The 22,072-nt window shown below is 45.6% G+C and overlaps 1 protein-coding gene across 1 annotated transcript in view; it reads right to left on the reverse strand.

Moving 5' to 3' along the window:
- LOC147109268 (tumor necrosis factor alpha-induced protein 2-like) overlaps nucleotides 1-21,561 on the reverse strand; it is a 59,377-nt gene extending 37,816 nt beyond the window's left edge. Inside the window, exons 1-6 of the mRNA XM_086003035.1 lie at nucleotides 21,098-21,561; nucleotides 19,609-19,706; nucleotides 18,864-19,073; nucleotides 10,200-10,845; nucleotides 8,863-8,974; nucleotides 1,065-1,187 (exon numbers count right to left, since the gene is read on the reverse strand). Coding sequence (XP_085859161.1) covers nucleotides 1,065-1,187; nucleotides 8,863-8,974; nucleotides 10,200-10,845; nucleotides 18,864-19,073; nucleotides 19,609-19,633 — 1,116 coding nt within the window. The 5' untranslated portion in view covers nucleotides 19,634-19,706; nucleotides 21,098-21,561. The remainder of the gene's footprint in view (nucleotides 1-1,064; nucleotides 1,188-8,862; nucleotides 8,975-10,199; nucleotides 10,846-18,863; nucleotides 19,074-19,608; nucleotides 19,707-21,097) is intronic.
- Nucleotides 21,562-22,072: the final 511 nt, after the last annotated feature.

Raw genomic sequence — 22,072 nt, forward strand, 5'->3', positions numbered from 1 at the left:
CATTCTAATTTCTTTATTCTAAATGGCTGGACAAAGGGTTAAATTAATGATTGTTTTAGTCATGTCCTAATAAAGTTGATCAAAACTATATACAGTACCTGTATGCTAACATTTTACCTCATTCTATATTCCTTTAAATAATAAAACTTGCTATTAAATTAAACTATATTCTTCACTATGTTAGTCCTTGATAAGTGCAACTAAATCATGAGGCCCAAATGTGATTTTTTTTTTAGAAAAGCAGAACAGTGCCTCGTTCCTAAAAAAAAAACTAACGCTGAGAAATGCAATTACTGCTCCAGATACACCGATATCAAGTGACTTCTGGTCCTGTTGCACCTAAATTTTTTGCGGGTAAATCTAAACCAGGTTATTACTAGCGTAAGTGGTAAAACTTGTATGAGCTGGTCTTATGCATGGGGTGGGTGGAGGGGGCGGTGGGTAGGGTTGGTGGTGAAGCTATGTAAATAAGTGGCAGAGGGTTTCGGCAGATGCATCCTGGAAACAGCGTGAATGATTCAGGAAATAGTGGGTGGGAACTTCTTCAGGCAACGGGTCTGTTGAACCAGCGTAAAAGATGACGGACTCAAGCGTAAAGTAGTTATGGGCGCAACTCACGCTTATAATTCCACAATCTTTTGCGCTACTTGATTTGATTCCACCCAGATTAAGCTGTTATCGGGGCGGAAATCATTTGGAAACTCTAGGCCTATAAGTCTTGTAAATCTGCTAGATGACTTGAATAATCCTTGGTACTGCTCTTCTTCCCCTCTCCTGGCTATTTTGCTGGAGGCACCAACAAAATATAAGAAGAGTACATTATTGTACTGATTTGGAGACAAGTGCCTGGAGTTTCTGCAGGGACCTCTGATCTACATCTGTGTTTTTGGTGGAATATTGATGGCACTCTTGGAGAAACGGTGTAAGTGGCTAAAAACCGTCATTTCTGCCGTTTTGCTGGGATTTCCACTGACATTCCGTTAGAGTTACAACAAGAGATCGGGAGAGTCCCATGCAAATTCAGCAGCATACCCTGTTTCAGAAATGAGTTCTATTCTAGGTACCTGGATTATGTCAATAGGTAACTCGCTGTGGTAACAATCGTTCAACACCAAAGGCTCTTTTTCAATTCTCCAGCTCTCCTCTTCCATTTGGAGACTATTATTCATGTGCATTCTTGCATTTGACTAAAATGAAAAAAAGCAATTGAACGAAGAAAAGCACTCACCATGCAATAATTAACATGTACAAAAAGTCATCCACAAAATATTGCAGCAAATAACTGTAATACCCACTGGAAATGTTAAGTATGGTTATCAATCTTTAACTTAGACACTGTATTATCATTGTTATAAATCCCTGGGTTAAAGTTGCCCATGTGAAGGTACGGCAAGAACTTTTAAGGACACAATGTGACTAAGAGCATACTTTCCATAATTCTGCACCAGTATCAACTGTTGCAGACAGTGAGGCTGCGCAGTCTCCAGGCAGAAACCCCAGGAAGGGGTGGAGTCGGGTTTTTCGAGCGGGAAGAGAGAAGCGACTGGAAGAGGAGAGGGCAGGAGCTCTGAAAAGAGGGCTCAGGAGGCAAATGGCTGCCGCATCCCGTCCCGGGTTTCCAAACTCGGCCGCCGCCCTTCGTATTAGTAGCTCTGCATCCAGAACTCAAAGTGGGATTCAATGATCATGAAGAGAATTCAACGAAGGGGTTCGGAGTCGTAAGTCTTGCAGACATTATACATACCATGAGCTCCAACTTAAGCGCGCCAACGAAAGAGTGCACTCGAATTTGGACACAGGGACAGATTCTCCTTTGAATCCATATAAATGGAGAATGTATGTTTATTATGTCTAGATTCATTCTAATGTATGCAAATGTCTAATTTAGGTCATTGGCCCGTAATCATCTTATACTGTCTGACGTTAAAACTATAAAGTAAGATAATTAGAATTAAGCCATTGTAGTAGTGATCTCCTTACTGGACTGTAGAATACTGTCTACAACAGAGACCACATCTCACATATATCTAGAGAACCGTGAAGGGGTTACATTTTGGGGGCTCGTCCGGGATTGTGGTCTATTTATGTCAGTAAACTAACAGTATTGAATGCTCATTGCTAAGAGAGTGGTTTGTGGTTTCTACTGGGCTGTTTGAGCATAAAAGATGGATGTTATTGAGGTTGAAGCTTGGTGCAAACGGAAGCAGATAGCTACTACCCATGCCATTGTGCTGAATGGTGTTGCTAACGATGACCCTGATGATGTCTTGCTAAGGGCTCTGAATTGTGTCAAAGCCTTTGGAAAGGTTAGGATAGTTGAGCGCTGCTTGGATACAGCTACCAAGAAGCAGTTTGTGTTGATCCAGACATCAGAGAACCTGAGAGGTCATGGTTTACCTGAGGCAGTTGGGCTTTCTGAAGAGGCTGGTCCCTGGCCAGTTCAGTTTGTCCCTATTACTACTAAGGAAGAAGAAGGGTTTCAAACCAAGTTGTTGTCATTCTTAAGACAAGAAGGAAAGACTGTTGCTGATGTCAAAGGTCTGATAGGTCCTTCGGCCCTGGATATGAACACTCAGTTGGTCAGTGCCATTAGTTCTCTGGTGGATAAATGCACCAATCTGCCCTTCGAGGCTCAGGGATACCGTAAGCTCCGTATGTTCTCAGGAGTGAGACCAACTCCCAGTGGGGAAGAGGATTACGACGCCTGGGCTGAGCAGACCCTGCCTCTGCTAGAGGAATGGCAGTGCAGTGACAATGTGAAGAGGCAGAGAATAGTAGAAAGCCTTAAGGGTCCTGCTGCTGACATTGTAAGATTCTTAAAGGCGCAGAACACCTCTGCTACTTCCTTTGACTACATGCAGGCTCTAGAAACTGCCTTTGGAACTACTGAAACCATTTCAGATTTGATGGTCAGATTCAGAAGCACATTCCAGTGTGAGGGAGAGAAGCTGTCCAGTTATCTGCTGAGAATAGACAAACTGCTGCATTGTATGTTACGGAAAAGAGGGATTGAGTTGCCTGAAATGAATCGGTTCCGCATTGAACAGGTTGTGCGAGGTGCATTGCTCGAAGACGTGACTGCTCTTCGCATACGCATGACCCATAAGTTGCGAGATCCACCTACCTTCACTGAGCTGCTAAGGGAAGTCAGAGAGGAGGAGGATATGCTTCAGGCCCAGAATGTAGCAAAGCGTGCTGTGATGTCCAAGCTTGTGACTCCTGTTACAGTTCCTACTCCTAAGGGTGATGTCAACCCTGAGATGGAACAGCTGAAGAAGGAAATAAATGTCATGAGAGCCGAGATGGCATATTTTCGGTCTAAGCCCAACACAGAAAGGGATGACTCACGGGTGCAAAAGGTTGAACACCCTGCGAAGTCTAACAGCAAAATGAATGATTCCTCTAAAGGATATCCCCATGAAGGAGATAGACCTAGAGTCTTTTGTTATAACTGTGGAAAGGATGGACATTTCAAGCGAGAATGTAGAGGTGAGGAAAATCTAAAAAAAGTAAATGGCCGTCTCATAAAACTTACCAAGAAGTCGGGAAACTACAAAGGGGCACAGTAACGGAACGGCCTGCTGTCCCTGTAGTTAAGACACGTTCCGCTAAGTGCAATAATAGACGAGGGGATATGAAAGACATCATACCTGAAGGTTTAGTAGGGCCGAGTTCTGCTGTATCAATACAGATTGAAGGCATTTATACTAAAGCTATCCTCGACACGGGTTCTCAGGTTACCATACTGTACAGATCCTTCTATGACCGATACCTGACGCATTTGCCGTTAACCCCAATCAGTCTTCTTCAGATCTGGGGCCTTAGTCCTGCTGATTACCCATATGATGGCTATTTGTCGCTGAGGTTGGAGTTCTTGGAAGCTGATGTAGGGACCACTGAGACCATTGATGCACTTGTGTTGGTTTTCCTTGACCCCATGGTGAAAGGTGAGGTTTCCATACTGGTTGGCAGTAATACACCCATAGTGAGACGACTCCTGACAAGCTGCAAAGAGCAGGGAGGTGAAAACTTCTTGAGTACCAGACACATTCACCCTGTTTTCAAAAAGGCTTTTGAGAAACTGCCTGAACTTTCTTCCGACGTAGATGATAGCAAAAGAGGAACTGTGTGGTACGTTCGAGCCAAACCTATCACCCTGCATCCTGGAGGAGTGGCTAGAATCCCTGGGATACCAAAATTCCCTGGAACGCCAGGTACTGAAGCCATTCTGATAGAGTCACCTGATGATCCTGCAGAAGAGTCACGGTTTCCAAATGAGCTTCTGGTGAGACCAGAGTTGCAGACCCCGACAGCTGTGATGTCAAGGAGAGTTACAGTGACCGTGAGGAATATGTCAGGCAAAGGAATCACATTGAGGAAAGGAATGCCGATTGCGCATCTGTTTCCTGTAAATGTACTGTCGTCACATGTGAAGGAAGAGTCCAAAGTTAACTCAACCGGAGATCTGACACCCTCCTCCTTCAACTTTGGAGATTCATTCGTTCCTAAAGAATGGAAGGACCGATTAGTCAGGAAGATGATGGAGCGGAGAGGAGTTTTCTCTACTCATGAGTTTGATGTTGGTTGTAGTAAGAGTACTCGCCATTCTATCAGAATTACCGAGGATAAACCCTTTCGGGAGAGGTCTCGACGGCTGGCACCAGCTGACATCGAAGCAGTGAGACAGCACCTGTCGCAGTTAAAAGAAGCTGAGATCATTACCGAGTCCAGGAGTCCTTATGCATCTCCTATAGTGGTGGTGAGGAAAAAGAACGGAAAGATTCAGATGTGTGTGGACTTTAGGACGCTTAACAGACGTACTATTCCCGACCAATACACCGTTCCAAGAATTGAGGATGCACTGGCTTGTCTTAATGGAAGCAAGTGGTTCAGTGTGTTGGATCTCAGAAGTGGATACTACCAAATACCGATGAGTGAATCGGACAAAGAAAAGACAGCCTTTATATGTCCAATTTGAAAGGATGCCACAGGGAGTTTCAGGCGCTCCAGCAACTTTTCAAAGAATAATGGAACAAACAGTTGGGGACATGAACTTGCTCGAAGTATTGGTGTACTTGGATGATATCATTGTGTTTGGGGCAACCCTTGAAGAACACGAAGCTCGGTTGCTGAAAGTGCTTGGTCACCTGGAGGATGAAGGTCTCAAGCTATCATTGGACAAGTGTCAGTTTTGCCAAACATCCGTGTCCTATGTGGGGCATATTGTATCACAGGATGGAGTAGCCACAGATCCATCCAAGATTGAAGCTGTTACCACATGGCCAAAACCGAACACAGTGACTGCCTTGCGGTCATTTCTTGGGTTCTGCGGATATTACAGACGCTTTGTGCAGGATTACTCCAAAGTGGCCCTTCCTTTGAATCAGCTGCTGGCTGGTTACCTCCCACCAGCCGAGAGGAAGAAAAAGGCTAAAGGTAAAGAGAACAAGGACTACTTCAAACCCTCTGAGCCTTTTGGTGTTAGATGGGATGAGAAATGCGAAGAGGCCTTCCACACCTTAAAGCAAAGTCTTACTCAAGCCCCCGTGTTGGCTTTTGCAAACCCACAGCTGCCATATGTGCTACACGTGGATGCCAGTCAAGAAGGGTTGGGTGGTGTGTTGTATCAGGACCAAGGAGCAGGGCTGAGACCTGTAGCGTTCATCAGTCGCAGTCTTACGCCATCAGAGCGTAACTACCCAGCTCATAAGCTAGAATTCTTGGCGTTGAAGTGGGGGGTGGTGGATAAGCTGCAGGATTATCTGTATGGAGCGAAGTTTGAAGTGAGGACAGACAATAATCCATTAACCTATGTGTTGACTTCGGCAAAACTTGATGCCACCGGCCACCGCTGGCTTGCTGCACTATCTGCTTATGACTTTAGTCTCAGGTACAGACCTGGGAACCAGAACATTGACCCAGATGCTCTGTCTCGTCGCCCACACTACCAGAAACCAGAGTGGAAAGATGTTGCTTCAGCAGATGTGAAAGTAATGTGTCAGATGTCCGTGGTATCTGGACCAAAGAATTCATTTCATGCCCGAGAGATTGACCACTTGGGAGCGTCAATGCATGCTGTTCCCCAGGCATTTTGCAACCTTTCCAGTTTGGATGTACAAAACTTACCCATGTTGTGTTCATCTGAAATATCCAAAGCACAACAGGAGGATCCCTGTATTCATGAGGTGTTTTCAGCTCTCCGTCTGGGTGATATTACACAGATCGACAAATCAAAACATCCTGACTGTCGTCTGCTCCTAAGAGAATGGGACCACTTGGAAATTAAAGAGGGAGTGTTGTGTAGAATCACTCACCCACCCACTAAACCATGTCATTCACAGTTGGTCCTGCCTGAAAAGTACAGGGAAATAGTGATGAAGTCTTTGCATGATGGCGCAGGTCATCTGGGAGTAGATAAGACCTATGGGTTGGTCAAGGACAGATTCTATTGGCCGCGTATGAAGTCTGCGGTTGAGGAGTTCTGCAAGTCCTGTGCACGTTGTGTCCAGAGAAAGACTTTACCTAAAAGAGTTGCTCCTCTGTTTCACATGCAAAGTGATGGACCTCTAGACCTTGTCTGTATGGATTTTCTGTCCATCGAACCCGATTCCAGCAATACCGCAAATGTCTTGGTCGTTACAGATCATTATACTCGCTATGCCCAAGCTTTTCCCACAAAGGATCAGAAAGCATCCACCATTGCCAAAGTGTTGTGGGAGAAATACTTCATCCACTATGGACTGCCAAAGCGAATACACAGTGATCAAGGTAGAGACTTTGAAAGTAGACTTATACATGAGTTGTTGTCCATGCTCGGGATTGAGAAGTAAAGAACAACTCCATACCATCCTCAGGGAGATCCTCAACCTGAGCGGTTTAACCGTACTTTGTTAGACATGCTTGGAACGTTGGATTCAAAGCGAAAGAACAAGTGGAGTCGGCATATTGGACATCTTGTTCATTCTTATAATTGTACCCGAAATGACGCTACTGGTTTTTCACCGTACTACCTCATGTTTGGACGTGAAGCGAGGATGCCGGTGGATTTGTGTTTCGGAGTATCCAGTGATGGCACATCACAGAGAACTTACCTCAAGTATGTATCTGACATGAGAAAGGAATTGCAAGCTGCTTATGAACTTGCTGAGTCTGTTTCTGCCAAACAGAATAAAGGAAATAAGCAGAGGTATGACCAGAAGATCCGTTTTTCCCAACTCATGCCTGGTGACCGAGTTCTCATACGGAACCTAGGACTTCAAGGGAAACATAAGTTAGCAGACCGCTGGGCTTCTACACCTTACATTGTTGAAAGTCAAATGTCACAACTACCTGTGTTTCGGCTAAAACCTGCAGGTGGGAATGGACCCATAAAAATACTGCACCGGAATCATATCCTGCCATTGGGACAGCAAGTGCGTCTGGATCCGCCAGCGGATAATGAGCCGACACCTAGTAAGAGAACCCTGCAGAGAAGAAGAAGGAAAAAAACGAGAAACCAGGAAAACTTTGTTCCAGAAGACAGAGAACCCATGACACAGTGTGTGGATCATGAGGAACCTGATGAGTCGGAAGATGAAGAATGGGATCTATGGTACGACCTCCCAGAAAGACACATAAGACAGAATCTGGATGAATTGTCTGAACCATTTAGCTCAGACTTGGCATGGTCTGGGAAGAACCAGATACTTCCGAGAAGGAGATAAAAGAGACTGAAAGGCATGATAACAAAGGAACCAACGCCTCCAACGTAGTTGAAGGAACTGAAGGCCGGGTATCCGAAATAAGGAGCTCACAGCGAGTTAAGAAGGTTCCTGAAAGATTGACATACAGTACACTAGGAGTGCCAAGTGTAATGATAGCCCCTACGGTTCGATATGTTACCTCCCTTTATACATGGTTGGGAAGCATGCAACCCCTTATGTGTAAAGTTCATTAGTCATGGGGACATGCCTATATTTGGTAGGGGGAGTGTAATACCCACTGGAAATGTTATGTACGCTAAGCATGGTTATCAATCTTTAACTTAGACACTGTATTATCATTGTTATAAATCCCTGGGTTAAAGTTGCCCATGTGAAGGTACGGCAAGAACTTTTAAGGACACAATGTGACTAAGAGCATACTTTCCATAATTCTGCACCAGTATCAACTGTTGCAGGCAGTGAGGCTGTGCAGTCTCCAGGCAGAAACCCCAGGAGGAAGGGGTGGAGTCGGGTTTTTCGAGCGGGAAGAGAGAAGCGACTGGAAGAGGAGAGGGCAGGAGCTCTGAAAAGAGGGCTCAGGAGGCAAATGGCTGCCGCATCCCGTCCCGGGTTTCCAAACTCGGCCGCCGCCCTTCGTATTAGTAGCTCTGCATCCAGAACTCAAAGTGGGATTCAGTGATCGTGAAGAGAATTCAACGAAGGGGTTCGGAGTCGTAAGTCTTGCAGACATTATACATACCATGAGCTCCAACTTAAGCGCGCCAACGAAAGAGTGCACTCGAATTTGGACACAGGGACAGATTCTCCTTTGAATCCATATAAATGGAGAATGTATGTTCATTATGTCTAGATTCATTCTAATGTATGCAAATGTCTAATTTAGGTCATTGACCCGTAATCTTCTTATACTGTCTGACGTTAAAACTATAAAGTAAGATAATTAGAATTAAGCCATTGTAGTAGTGATCTCCTTACTGGACTATAGAATACTGTCTACAACAGAGACCACATCTCACATATATCTAGAGAACCGTGAAGGGGTTACATAACTTTTGTGCTAAAATGACGACAAAGTTCCAACAGCCATTGTAGTGTTACTTTATTTACAATTTTTTTAAAACCTATTTCAAAATAAGTAAGAAAGTGCTGAACATTTTACCTGTATAGCAGAAAAGTACTCATTTTTCAAATGACTGATCGTCCTTTCTGGGAGCAGGATGTTCAACAGTTGCTGACTTATATCTTCAGGTTGCATGGCAGCAATCATTATTCTGAACAAGTAAACAGAAATGATCTTTTAACTAATGTGATGTGATTCACAAGACTGACTTGTAATAAATATGAAAATTAAATCAATCTTCAATTCATGTTTTTCATTATTGATACACACAATAGAAATAAATATTACCAGCACATATACAATGTGTGTGTGTATTATATACATAATGTAGGTCATTTGTACAACCTCTGTAGTAAACAAAAGGATATAGAATCCTTTAACTGGATCCCATAGAGTGGTGCGATAAAATTTATCTAATTTACAGCAAATGTATGTTAGAGTGCAGCAGTTGACACCGCGACTTACATTAACCATAAAGTACTCTGAGTTCATGAAATACATACAGTGCAATATACCTTTTGTCAAGCAGAGCATGAACTGATTAGATGTCTTGGCTCTGCCAGTCAACTTTGACAGCAGCATTAAAAAAGTTCCCCCCAAAAATGTGCACCGTGGATTTCTGGTAACTGACACCAGATTGAGATGGTGAGATATAAGGAAGATGGGATTCAACACTCTAGCCAGCTTTTCTGTAAATATCAGTGGTTTAAAGGCTGAAAATTGATGAACTAGACAATTGCAAAATATAGTTGTTTAACAAAATAATGCATAAAGTCTATAACAGCTATACTTTTTTAAACTACAGAACCTGATATCCACTAACTCAAAAAATATTTTAAGTAAATTACCCTAATGAATAATTTGGTGGCATAGCCAATGATGTAGCAATATCTTGTGTAATGGAATTGTAGGTCATTCATTCTCACTTGCAATTCTCCACATAGAATTCCAGGCAGTCTGGAAGAGATGCTAAGCAGTGTAAGATGCTTCTCCATAAGGAAGGCAGTAAAACCAAAGGACATGCCACCCAGGTGACTTAAGCATATATAAGATGCTGGTTACACAGGAGCACTCACAGAGGCTATGTGGACAGAGAACGGTGTGTATATAAGGGGGCCAAAATTGAAGGGAAGAGCAATTTACTGAAAATGTGCAAGAAGAACTCATGATAGTAAAAAAATCGAAATGATTAAACCTATGAGTAATCAAGGTTATTGGCCAAAGTTCAAGCTAAGTGATAGAGGAAATATTGTTGGTTGACATCTCTGTTTCTATTTGGTGCACAAAGGGATGAGCATATAAAGAATTTCCTGATCTTAAAAGTAATACAAATTTACCAGGGTTAATATAGTAAGCACAAAACCAGAGTGACTTACTTCGGATAACAATTGTAAATCCAATACAGAAATGGATAAACATCTTTTTCTGTTAGTCCACTTTCTGCGATTAATGCGATGTGAGAAGAAATTTTTTTGTGATAATATTCCGCATACTTTTCACATATATTGTATTCTTGGGGATAACATGGTTTGATGCAGTTCACAATGATGTCTAAATCCTCTTCGAGTTGGCTGCGAAGCTGCACTAAACACGGAGAGAGCCATTCGTTTTTGTCGTCATCAGAAGCACTGGGTAGTTCACCTATTCTTTCATTCACAGATTGCTGTAAAATGCTCAGCCATTTTGCTTCCCATCCTCTTGGCCTAACCTTTGGAATGCTTCCCGATTTTTCTTTTTCCTCTAGGTATATCTGATCTGCTTTTTCTTCTTGGATTTTCACTTGTACTGCCATTTTCAACAGATCTGGATTTTCTTTGGCGATGTTCATTGATTCTTTCACCACTGTGAAAATTGCAGCGCCAAGCAGTTCATACAATGATTCGATTTCTTTCTTTTCCTTTTTGATGCTATCTTCATCTTTCTCTGCAGTATCGTCAGTGTATCGCTCATATTCTAACTTGATGAGATGCTGGTCAGCCTTAAAATATCTTTTTTGTTCAATAAGTTCTTTGATGTCTTTTTCTAGGCAGAAGAAAGTTACTATTGGTATTCAGGTAAAATAGACCAAGATTTCTGCTCGAATGTCAATTGAAAGTGGTCCAATATTTCAAAGATTGCTAACTAAAACTAGCTGCCAGTAAAACTATCACCACATAAATATTCATCAGCTTCACTTCTGGTTAAAGTTTAAGCAAATATATTCATCATTTTAAAAGTAGACCCTTGTACCATCAAAGTCATGCTGTTAATTAGCAGAAAGGCAATATTCCTTAGCTAACTGAAAACATACTCTGAGCCAGTTATTAAAGACTGAGGGCTCGATTTTCAATGGTCCGTGGAGGCGGGATTGGAGGCGTGTGGGGGGTTAAAAATCGCAAAAACTGGCATGCGGGACCCCCCCCCCCCGGCCTGGTTCCCGACTCCAAGCAATTTTAACTCAGTCATGTCTGATGGTCCCGACTCCGTCCCGCATCCAACAGGCGGGACTGGTCGTTAAGGCCCTTAACAAGCACTAAATGGCCTCTATAATCCTATTTTGAAAGGCCCTTGTGATTTTAACCCTTTTCCCATGTGAAACATGCCTGGTGGGAAACACGATGGAGAAACCTGGCGGGAGCACTATTGGATTGCTGACTATCAACTGCAGGTCAACCATTAAAGAGGAGATTTGATCAGCCATCATTTGCAGGTGGCAGGACTTAGTGGTCTCAGGTCTGGGGCAACTTTTAGAAGGCTTAACCACACCTGTGGAAGGCTGGAGCTTGACACCCATCTCCATTGTGACCTCCTGGGAAACCCCTCTCGCCACCTTCACTCAGCGCTTCCTCAACGGAGGCATATACCAGAAGCATGGGAAACATTTATTTCCTTCCCATCTGGGCATTAGAGGAGCTCGAGCACCAGCCGTGGCACCAGCAGAACCAGGAACAACAGCAGCACCAGCAACAGCAGCAGCAGCAGGAGCGCCAGGCTGATGCTCACCCACCTGAGGCTGCACAGGCCAGAAGGGGCCAGCGTCTGGAAGCCCGTCGGCGCAGGAGATACCCCCCAAACAGGGTTTACAGACACAGGGTCACCTATCTCAACATGTCTGAGCAGCAGTGCCAAAGGCGGCTCCGACTTTTGTGAGAGATAGTGACTGACATCTGCGCAATGCTACAGCAAGACCTGCAGCCCAGAGGACCAGATGGACAAGCATTACCAGTGGCCATCAAAGTCACCACCGCACTCAACTTTTTTGCCTCAGGCTCATTCCAGGGATCAGCAGCAGATATCAGCAGCATCTCCCAGGCAGCCGCACACACTTGCATAACGCAGGTAACTGATGCCCTCTTTGCCCTCGCGCTCAATCACATCCATTTCACCAAGGATCGAGCAAGTGTCACGGTGCGAGCTGTTGGATTAGCTAATCTGGCAGGCTTTCCAAGGGTGCAGGGCGTCGTTGACTGCACACGTGGCCCTTAAGGCACCCCATCGCAATCCAGGTATTTTTGTCAACCGCAAGGGCTTCCACTCCCTTAGCGTTCAGCTGGTGTGTGACCACAAGAAGGAAATTTTGCATGTTTGTGCCAAGTACCCTGGCAGTTGCCATGACTCCTTCATACTGCGCCAGTCTAGTGTGCCTCCGCTATTCAGTCCGCCAGACCAACTTAACGGATGGCTACTTGGAGACAAGGGCTATCCCCTGAAGACGTGGCTAATGATGCCGTTGAGGAGCCCATCAAACAAAACTAATGAGAGCTACAACTCCAGCCACATGTCCACCAGAGCCATAATCCATGAGTGCATTTGCTGAAGATGCGCTTCAGATGCCTGGATAGATCAGGTGGAGCCCTACAGTACTCAGCAGTGTGGAAGTACAGTTTCTCACTTAGACACAAAATGGCTTCCTAGGCATAGAATAAAAACTCAAATGGCCGACAGCATGATTCACTAATCAGTTTCAAGGGGATGAGTAATTTAGGAATGCTACATACATACTCCTTATCTGTGACAAGCTTAACAAGGAGCCTCGTTTACCAAACAAATAGCCAAGGACAGGATAAGGTAAACATCGGCCCACAGGCTCAGTTGGTACAGTGGGAGAACAGAAGGATCCCATAATAAAGGATTAATTAATCTTATCTCAAGGTATTTCTGTTCGTTATTCTAACGAAGCCTGGAATACGTTGTTCCAATAATTCGCAAGGTCTGTGCCTTTGTAATCCGGTATGATTCAATACTATGTCATATGGCATAGAAAGCCTGTTTTGCTTCTGTACTGTATAAATATGTTACAATTTCTGTATTACTTTGAAGAGGTCTGATGTAGCCCTTGACTACACAACTCTTCCCTTGCAAGCAAATAAAGCCTGTCTTTGACGATACTTTGTGTTTAAGAGTCTTACTCGGGAGTCGAGACTTCGACAGCAGCCAGGGTCTCCAGAATCGTCATGGTTTGCTGTGCACTTCACAACATGGCACAGCGTCATGGCTTGCAGACTCCTGAGGACCAACTGGCTCCTCACGTATCCTCCTCAAATGAGGAGGAGGAAGAGGAGGAGAGCGAAAACAAACATCCTGCAGAGGCCCATCAACGAGCGGCAGCATTACGCGAGAATATTGCTAGCCGGGATGCAAGGAACGCACTCATCCTGGCCTGTTTTGCTAGTCAATCAAACACTTTTGCCTCGCAGCTTCTTTCCAGAGCATTGACAATGGCCAAGAACCAGAGGATTCCTAGCAATGTGACCACCATACTGACAGTTGCAAGTATTCCTAAGGCCTCAATGTGGAAGTCCCAATAGCGAAATGACAGCCGCCACAACTGCAACATTTGCCATCAGGATTTTTATGTACAATTACGAAGTGATGGCATTTTTACAGTAAACACAAAATTGCACCCAAGTGACTACCCTTGTGACTATTTGTGCAGAATTTTCCTCTTACGCGTGCTCCTACGTGGTGCCTCCCCTGTGGCTTCAGCAGATGTGGAGGCCCCTTGCTCACTTTGCTGCTGCTCCTGTCTCGACACCTTTGGCAGGCGTCCTCTGGGGTGGCAAGCCTGTGAGGGCTCATCAACAGTCTGCTGCTCCTGCGGCTGTGCAGGGGTTGAGACGACTATCTCAGTTGGGTGTGGACTCCGGTGAGGCTCTGACTGAGGGCTCTGCAGTGGCATGGAAGTGTGAGCGCTTGGAGAGGAACCCCCACTTCCTTGAGGCCTGCCACCAACCTCCCTCTCATGGGTCAGGTCCTCCTCAGCACCTGCAAGTGGCTGGAGAGCACCTTGCTGCACATCAGGGGGGCCATTGGGACCCGTATCTGCAATGGCAGTCCTACTCAGAAGGACTTCCATGAAGGTCTGGTTTCTCTGTTCAATAGATGCCCATCGCTCCTCAAGAGATGTCATTCCATTCTGAACAATGACCATGTTTTCCATACTCTGGTGACTAAGCTCCTCCATGGCCGTAGCCATCCTCTTCTCTACTGTAGCCATCCTCTCCTCTACGGTAACTAGCCTTTCTGTGGTGATGCGTTCATGCGCCAATGACTCCACAAAGGCTCTGGTCATGTTCACTATGGACTCCTCCATTCGCTCCACACTCACAGCGACCCTAGAGACAAAACCTGCCAGAGACTCCTGCATCTGTGCCTGGAGTTCCATCACCTCTGATCTCATGGATGGACCCAGAGGCAGAGGGTCGACATGCTGCTGAGCCGAGCTGGCAGAGTCCTGCGCCCTCCGACTAGGGCTCTCCACTGCTGTCCCTGTCTCCACAATCTGCTGATGCTCACTTGTGAGCTGTGATACACCAGGTGACAACACTACTCTATGTCCCGAAGTTCCCACCGAGGTGTGAGTGTCTGCGCTGATGCTGGGTGCGCAGAATTCTGGTGACGCTGCGCCCTCAGAGGTTGCAGCTTCCTCTGAGGAGTCTGGCTGCTCAGCCTCTTCTTCCTGGCTAGGGGGGACGGATGCTTGTGATGGTCCTGTGGGGGAGTAAAGGAAAGAATCAGAGATGTGATGCCAAGGCTACATGCACATTGCTTTTTGCAGATGCTCATAAGTCCATCTGTTAGAGCTTCACAATCATTATCAGCGACTCATGCAATGTCAAAGAGAGAGATGGGAAACTTTTCTGTCACCAGCTTGCTGTGTTGCACCCGTCTGTCCGTCCCCCACTTGTGCATCCTCCTCGATTTCCACTATTTCCAGTACTGCCTCCTCCCAGGGGGTCAGGTGGGCTATTGAGGCTGCCCCTCCTTGTTCTCTTTTGTTGTGAGCTCTCTTTTCCTGCAATGAGGGAGACAAGTGGAGGTTGAGTGAGAATGAAGGAGTGAATGTAGAGATTGCATAGAATAGATGGAGTGAGGTTGTAAAACCAAGGGCCCTCCCTGTGTGTTGTCAGTTGTGTTCAAAGCATCAGTGTGATAGGGTGTGTGAGGGCTGCATGGTCGTGTGTGAGGACTGCATGGTTGAATAGTTATGTGAATGTGACCATAGAGAGAAAGGGAATGGGTAAGGATGCATGGATGTCAGTGTCAAGTGGGATGTGGAGGAAGAGATTGCTAAAGCTGAGTGCTGGTGAGGAAAGGCAATGGGGATCAGATTGAGGGTGATGGGAAATTCATACTCACTTTTCCAGTGCGCTGAAGGTCATGAAATCTTTTCCGGCACTGAATCCACGTTCTTCGTGTGACTCCCAAGGAGTTGACCTCCTCAGCCATCTGCAACCACACTGCCTTAGTCTGCTTGGGAGGCCTCTTCCTCCCTGAGGAAGAGAAGAGCACCTCCCCGTTGGCCCTAGCCCAATCCACCAATGCTTGCAGGGCCACCTCGTCGAAGCGAGGAGCTGATCTGGGCCTCCCACTTGTCATCCTTGTTGAAGGTCCCTCTCACACCAAACGGAGAAAGCTTGGCAGCCTGTAGACCTTAAATGCAGCAGCAATTATGACATCATCGGAGGTGACTTTCAGTCACGAAAAACCCATTTGCCTAGGGTTCCCACACGTTGGGAGTCAATTGGACAATTAAGTTAAAATTGTATCAATCTCCCACATCCATTTAGATTCAGGTGGATAACACGAAATGCGGATAACACGACACCACCCCGCACCCGAGTTAAAATCCAGCCCTAAATCTCAATTACATTCGTTTGGAAAATATATCCTATATATGCTGTGAATTCAATGTTAACTTGATTTAATACTTCTAAATCTGGAATAAGTGCATTGTTACAAGCTACAAGCTACAAGCAATATTAATATTACTACACTAGCAGCTATTTTTCTTTCTGAAAATGAACAGTGTAACGTATGTAAGGAGGAGGGGGACTTTTTGAAAAGACTTTGGCCAGTAGTTCCCCCTAAAAAAATGGGTGCTTTTGGAGTGTGGGTGCAGTTAAAGTGGTAAAAATGGGATTCCCGATCTGATCTCGCCTCCAACCTGCCCACTTCCAGTTTTACCGGAGGTGGGATGGGGGAAGGGTGGGGGGCAGGTAACCAACCTGCTCCCAGTGGGTGTTATCTCAATTCAAATATTGTAATAAGGCTGGAAGCCTCTTTATTCCCCTCCATTTTGTGTTTAACTGCCTGTGGACGGGTTTCACACAATTCATGAAACCCGGAAGTTAAACAGAGGCGGGGACTGCTGCATTCAGGAGGTAAGTGGCTTTATACCCATGTCCTGGATCCAGGGTCCTGACCATACCCACCCCCTATGATAGGAGACCCCCCCCCACAAGACCTCCAATCACTTTACCAGGCCTCCCCCCCTCTGCCCAGGCCTCCACCCCCCAGTGATGATGATGAGGCCGGCCATGATCCTCCGGTGGCTGGCCCCAATTCTCTTTCCCCCCCTCCACCCTGCAAACCCTGAGCCCCCACCCTGCGATCCCCAGCTGACCCCCCACCTTGCGATCCCCGACCCCCCACCCTGCAATCCCCGACCCCCCACCCTGCGATCCCCGGCCGACCCCCCACCCTGCGATCCCCAGCCGACCCCCCATCCTGCGATCCCCGGCCGACCCCCCACCCGCGATCCCCGGCCGACCCCCCACCCTGCGATCCCTGACCCCCCACCCACGATCCCTGACCCCAACCCACGACCCCTGACCCCCCACCCTGCGATCCCATGCCGACCCCCTACCCACGATCCCCGACACCCCACCCACGATCCCCGGATGACCTCCCACCCTGCGATCCCCGGCCGATCCCCCACCCACGATCCCCGGCCGACCCCCCCACCCGCGATCCCCGGACGACCTCCCACTCACGATCCCCGGCCGACCCCCCACCCACGGTTCCCGGCCGACCCTCCACCCACGATCCCCGGCTGACCCCCCACCCACGATCCCCGACCCCTGCCAATGCTCTCTCCCCCCCTGCACTCCCTGACCCCTGCCGATTTGGACTCCCCCCCCTCCCAATCCCCGACCCCTGCCAATTGCCAATCCTCCTCCCACAAACCCTTCCCTAGACCGGCCCCTCACTTCTGAGGCCTACTCGGCCGCAGCCGGCCAGCCTCTCAAGCTGGCTGGTTGTGGGCGGGAATCCGAGGCCTAACATTCAAATCAGGCCCTGCCATTAAAGTCGGCAGGGCCTGCAGGAAACCTGGCCTCCCAAGTTTCATGCCTGCCTCGGAGGCCCCCCGCCCCTAACCTACCTACCTGGGGAAAATTCCAGCCTTAGTGTCAATTTTTTCGACTTGCCGAAATCGGTGTTGGCGGGGCAGTAATAGCCTCAAAGTTAGGTTGGTAGATTTACTGCCCCAACAATCAGCCCGCTGCCACATCACAAGGGCCTATTGCTGGGTGGCCGAAATACCTGCCTGTTCCAGGCAGTAGGCCCCTTTTATATGTAAATTGGGGTCCTGTCACATCCATAGAACTCCGTTTGCCATTTTAGGATAGAATAAGCTGGCGTGTGTGCTGTGCACTCTCTAACAAGTTTCACTGGCAATAGAGGCCTGAAAAAGGTCCAATTGAAATTATTTTTGTCAGGCCAGGAGGAGCAGGAGTGCTACTCTGGGTGCCACAAAAATAATTTGATCCGTTGCCGCTCGGGGTGCCCCCACACCCGCAATCGCAACATTCCCCTCACCGGACATACCTTGTTACCGACTCAGCAACCTTCGGGCCGGCCGATATTGGGCTGGCCTGAATCCGGCAAGCTGTAGCGAAATGCCCGTTTGGGGCCCACAGCTCGCCAGTTCCATTTAAATAGGTTCTGGACCTCAAAATGGCTCCGGCCTCTTCGGCCCCAGAACAGGTGGACTGCTGGCGCTGGTCGACCAGCTGTAAGTTAAATTGGTCCCCTTATTTTTTTCCTGATTAACCACCTTTAAAAATGGAGGGGGGTAACCTGAGCAAAGAGTGAACTCTGATATATAGAAGGAAAATAGGTTAGAAAAGATAGGTAAGGTGGAAATTGATATTTTCCCAGATTGGCAGTAGCTGAATGGCGTTACCACTGAAAGTGCCTGATACCTTCTAATCAAAAACAGGCACCCCGATGTTTGCTAAATCAAAGCCTAAAAAAATGTAAATGTAAATTTACAGCAATGCTGATTCACAATCTTACTGCTTGGTTGAATAGACTGTCTACTTTTGTTTTGATCCAATTTCTTAACCAGCTTAGAAATGGAATTAAAACTTTTGGTTGATAAATGTTTTCATTGGAGAACAATTTTAAGATTTTAATTGTCTTTTGTCAACCATTTTTTGTGTTATTTTTGTGTCTGCATTTAAAGTCAAATCAGAGAATGACACTTTCAATGCCTGCAGCACTGTCCACTATAAATCAATAAGATAATCGGATAACCAACTATAAACAGATACCTCACTGATCATTCTTCTAAACAGTGAGAGTGTACAGTTCCAACAAGATTTCGGATAAATCCAAATATGTCTCAGGCATGATAAATTCCAGCCTTTCTTAAGTTGTGCAAGATGGTGTCCAAATTTTCATACCCTGAACATTCACGAGTTTAAAGCTTTAATACTTGCAAAGCAACTATTGCCAGTAAGTCTTTCTTTACATGTTAACTAAAAAAGACCTACCTGATAGTAGTTTTATAGAATGCCAGAGTGTGCCATTGATTTCTAAAATATCCATAATGTTGTCTGTTGAATCCACTTCTTCTTGTTTGTTTGAAGACTTCTTGCAGGAAAATGGTGAAAGGATTGCGTTTAGCAGATTACATTTCTTTTCAGGTTTTGCTTTGGATCTTATTTTTGAAGAGTCAACTTTCTCTGGTGACAATTTGTTTTCTGTGATGACATAAGAACATAAGAACATAAGAGTTAGGAGCAGGAGGCCATACAGCCCCTCGAGCCTGCTCCGCCATTCAATAAGGTCGCGGCTGATCTTCGACCTCAACTCCACTTTCTCGCCCGATCTCCATATCCCTTGATTCCCCTAGAGTCCAAATAACTATCTATCTACTTTGTTGCCTCCCTCTGCAATATGTGCAACTTTTATAAAATATAAATTAAAACTACTGGTTGCCTTTGCAATATATGAAGTATCAAAATGCAAAAAAGAAAATCGGTTTATAATGGACCATAAAATGGGGAGGGGTAGTAGGAAAGAGATAACTATTAGTGGCTTTCAAACTTTATTTGAGCCAGGACCACCATGACTAACCCAAATCTGGGCTAGAGACCACTGCATATTTATTCTCATTCATCTCTTATTTTTCTTTTTTTAATCTGTACATTTAGGTCTTAAAAATACCTCAAATTAACTTATAAAATGAGCTTTAACAGTTAGAGAAGAAAATAGTCTTTTACCTCAAAAGCTTACCTAAGAGCCACTTACATTTCTTCATGATTCAAACCTGGTTCAGATTCAGATTCAGTCTTGAAAACTAGAACTCTAAAGATTTGTACTTTATTGTAAGCCTAAATAACAAACACACAAAATGTTACTTTTCTGGAATAAGTTCAAACATTAATTATAAAAAAAGGTTATCACTTGGGAGTCTTACCAACTGTTCAATTCCATTAAACAATTTTAAAAAGTATAAAAATGAACAGCAACATGAAGATGATGACAGTGATATTGAAACCAATTGTACACTCTCTCTCTCACTCAGTCACTCTCACTCACTCATTCTCACTCAGTAACACTATATTACATTTACTTAGTTTCATTCTCTCAATCTCACTTCCTCAGTATCTAACATTCTTACACGTACTTAATCTCACTCTCACTCACCCTCTCAATCGCTCACTCCCTCATTTGCTCAGTCTTTCACTCAAGCACTCACAATCACACTTTCCCTCACACGCACTCTTACTCATTCTCTCATATTCACTTACTCACACTCTTTCTCCCACTCAGTATCTCACCCCTTTTACACTCATATTTACTTATTCTCTCACACTCATTCACTCAGTTTCACACTCATTCATACTCTCACTCACTTTCATATTCACTCACTTACACTTAAGCTCATTCACTCACTCATTCTCTTTCACTCACTCACACTCTCACTCAGTAACTCGCCCTCTTTACCGGAGGATAGAGGGAACTGGACTCTGATCCCAGGTGAGAGAGGATTGTATTCCGACCTTAGGGTGCGAGGGGATTGTACTCCTTTCCATTTTCTCTGTCTCTCTGTCGTGAGCTCTCCCGCCAGATTTAAGCCACCCTCTTGCCCATGCCTCTTCCTTCTAGGGGACCCCAGAGACAGACCCCGGCACTCACCAGCAGCAGCCCTAAAGTCTGTCCCCTCGAATTCGGCCGGAACCCGAAGACAGAGGCTCCCGCCCAGGACAGACTCCCACTAACTTCATAGGACCATCGGATGACACCGCACAGAAGGAGGCCATTGGCACATAGAATAATTATTTATTTTATATATAATCCTTGCTCCTTTACTATTAACCCCACTGTACAACACAGCCGCCAGAATCTTTCTACCATTCATCTCCATTTCACTACGCACAGTGATCAGATATTTAAATATACAGTTTATCTTCCCACAATTACAACAATAACTCCACTTCAAAACTACTTCATTGGCTGAAAAGCGCTTTGAGACGTCCAGTGGTCGTGAAAGGTGCTATATAAATGCAAGTCTTTCTTTTTCTTGTTAATTTACAGAAGGTCAGAAGACGCCGGGAGGTTTCGGGTGGGGCTCTTCACTGGAACCCAATAATATTGTCTATTTTTATGACGGATTTCCAGCATTCCCACTTTTTCTTTCCAGCAATCTTTAACCGATTTAACGACGCCGTTTCCCCCGCAAGCCCCGCACCGTTATAATGAACCATGAGCAAAAACAGACCTTGGAGATGAGGAGACCCGGGCTCCAATGCTGCAGTGCGGATTTCTTCTGGTACCAAACCAAACCAACCAAACCAAACCTATTATTTATAATAAATTCAGTCGTTCCACTGAGAGAATTTTGCTGGATTTCCAAACGGACAGAAATTATTAATGGAAGTGTTTTGAATCCATAAATTTGCTTATGGCCACAGCCCCCCAGTCAGCTTTTCCTCTCCGCAGTCTGTTCCTCCGTTCTATATTTATACCTTCAAGGGGTGGGATCAAAAATATTTGCATAAACAGGGGAATTACGTGGGGAATATCAGAGCTGCGGCTGATGGCCCTGAGAAATGAGCTGTGACCCCAAAGCAATAGAAGAATGATGTTTATTATTCACTGGCAGCGAATCCTTCTGTTTGCCATTCATGTCCTCCTTGCTCGTTCTCTGCACAAAGCGCTCCCGCTTTTCATTCGGCGTGCGTCTGTAGCACTAAACCAACAGGTGCTATGTACTGCTTTGCATGCGTTTTACGTGATTTTTTAAAATGATGGTAGTTTGTTGCCAAGGAAGGAATGAAATCAGCCAGCTCATTGATGGGAGACAGAGATGAGACGTGTTATACAGGCCAACCTAGAAAGCTACCAAAAGCTGGCCTCAAAAAAGCTGGCTCAGTCCCCAAAAACCTGATAACCGCAGAAGCGTCGACGTGTGAAAAGAAGCAGTTACTCGGCCTTCCCACCTGAAGGCTTTATTAAGTACAGTACATGGAATCATAGAAAGATACAGCACAGAAAGAGGCCATTCCTGCCTGTGCCTTTGAAAGGGCTCACCAATTAGTCCCACTCCCCTGCCCTTTCCCCACAGCCCTGCAAATTTTTCTCCTTCAAGTATTTATCCAATTCCCTTTTGAAAGTTATTATTGGATCTGCTTTCAGGCCATGCATTCCAGATCATTACAACTCGCTGAGTAAAGAAAATTCTCCTCATCTGTCG

Source organism: Somniosus microcephalus, chromosome 12 (genome assembly GCF_052327205.1).
Source record: "Somniosus microcephalus isolate GS21.2 chromosome 12, FLI_Smic_1.0, whole genome shotgun sequence".
Classification (NCBI taxonomy): Eukaryota; Metazoa; Chordata; class Chondrichthyes; order Squaliformes; family Somniosidae; genus Somniosus; species Somniosus microcephalus.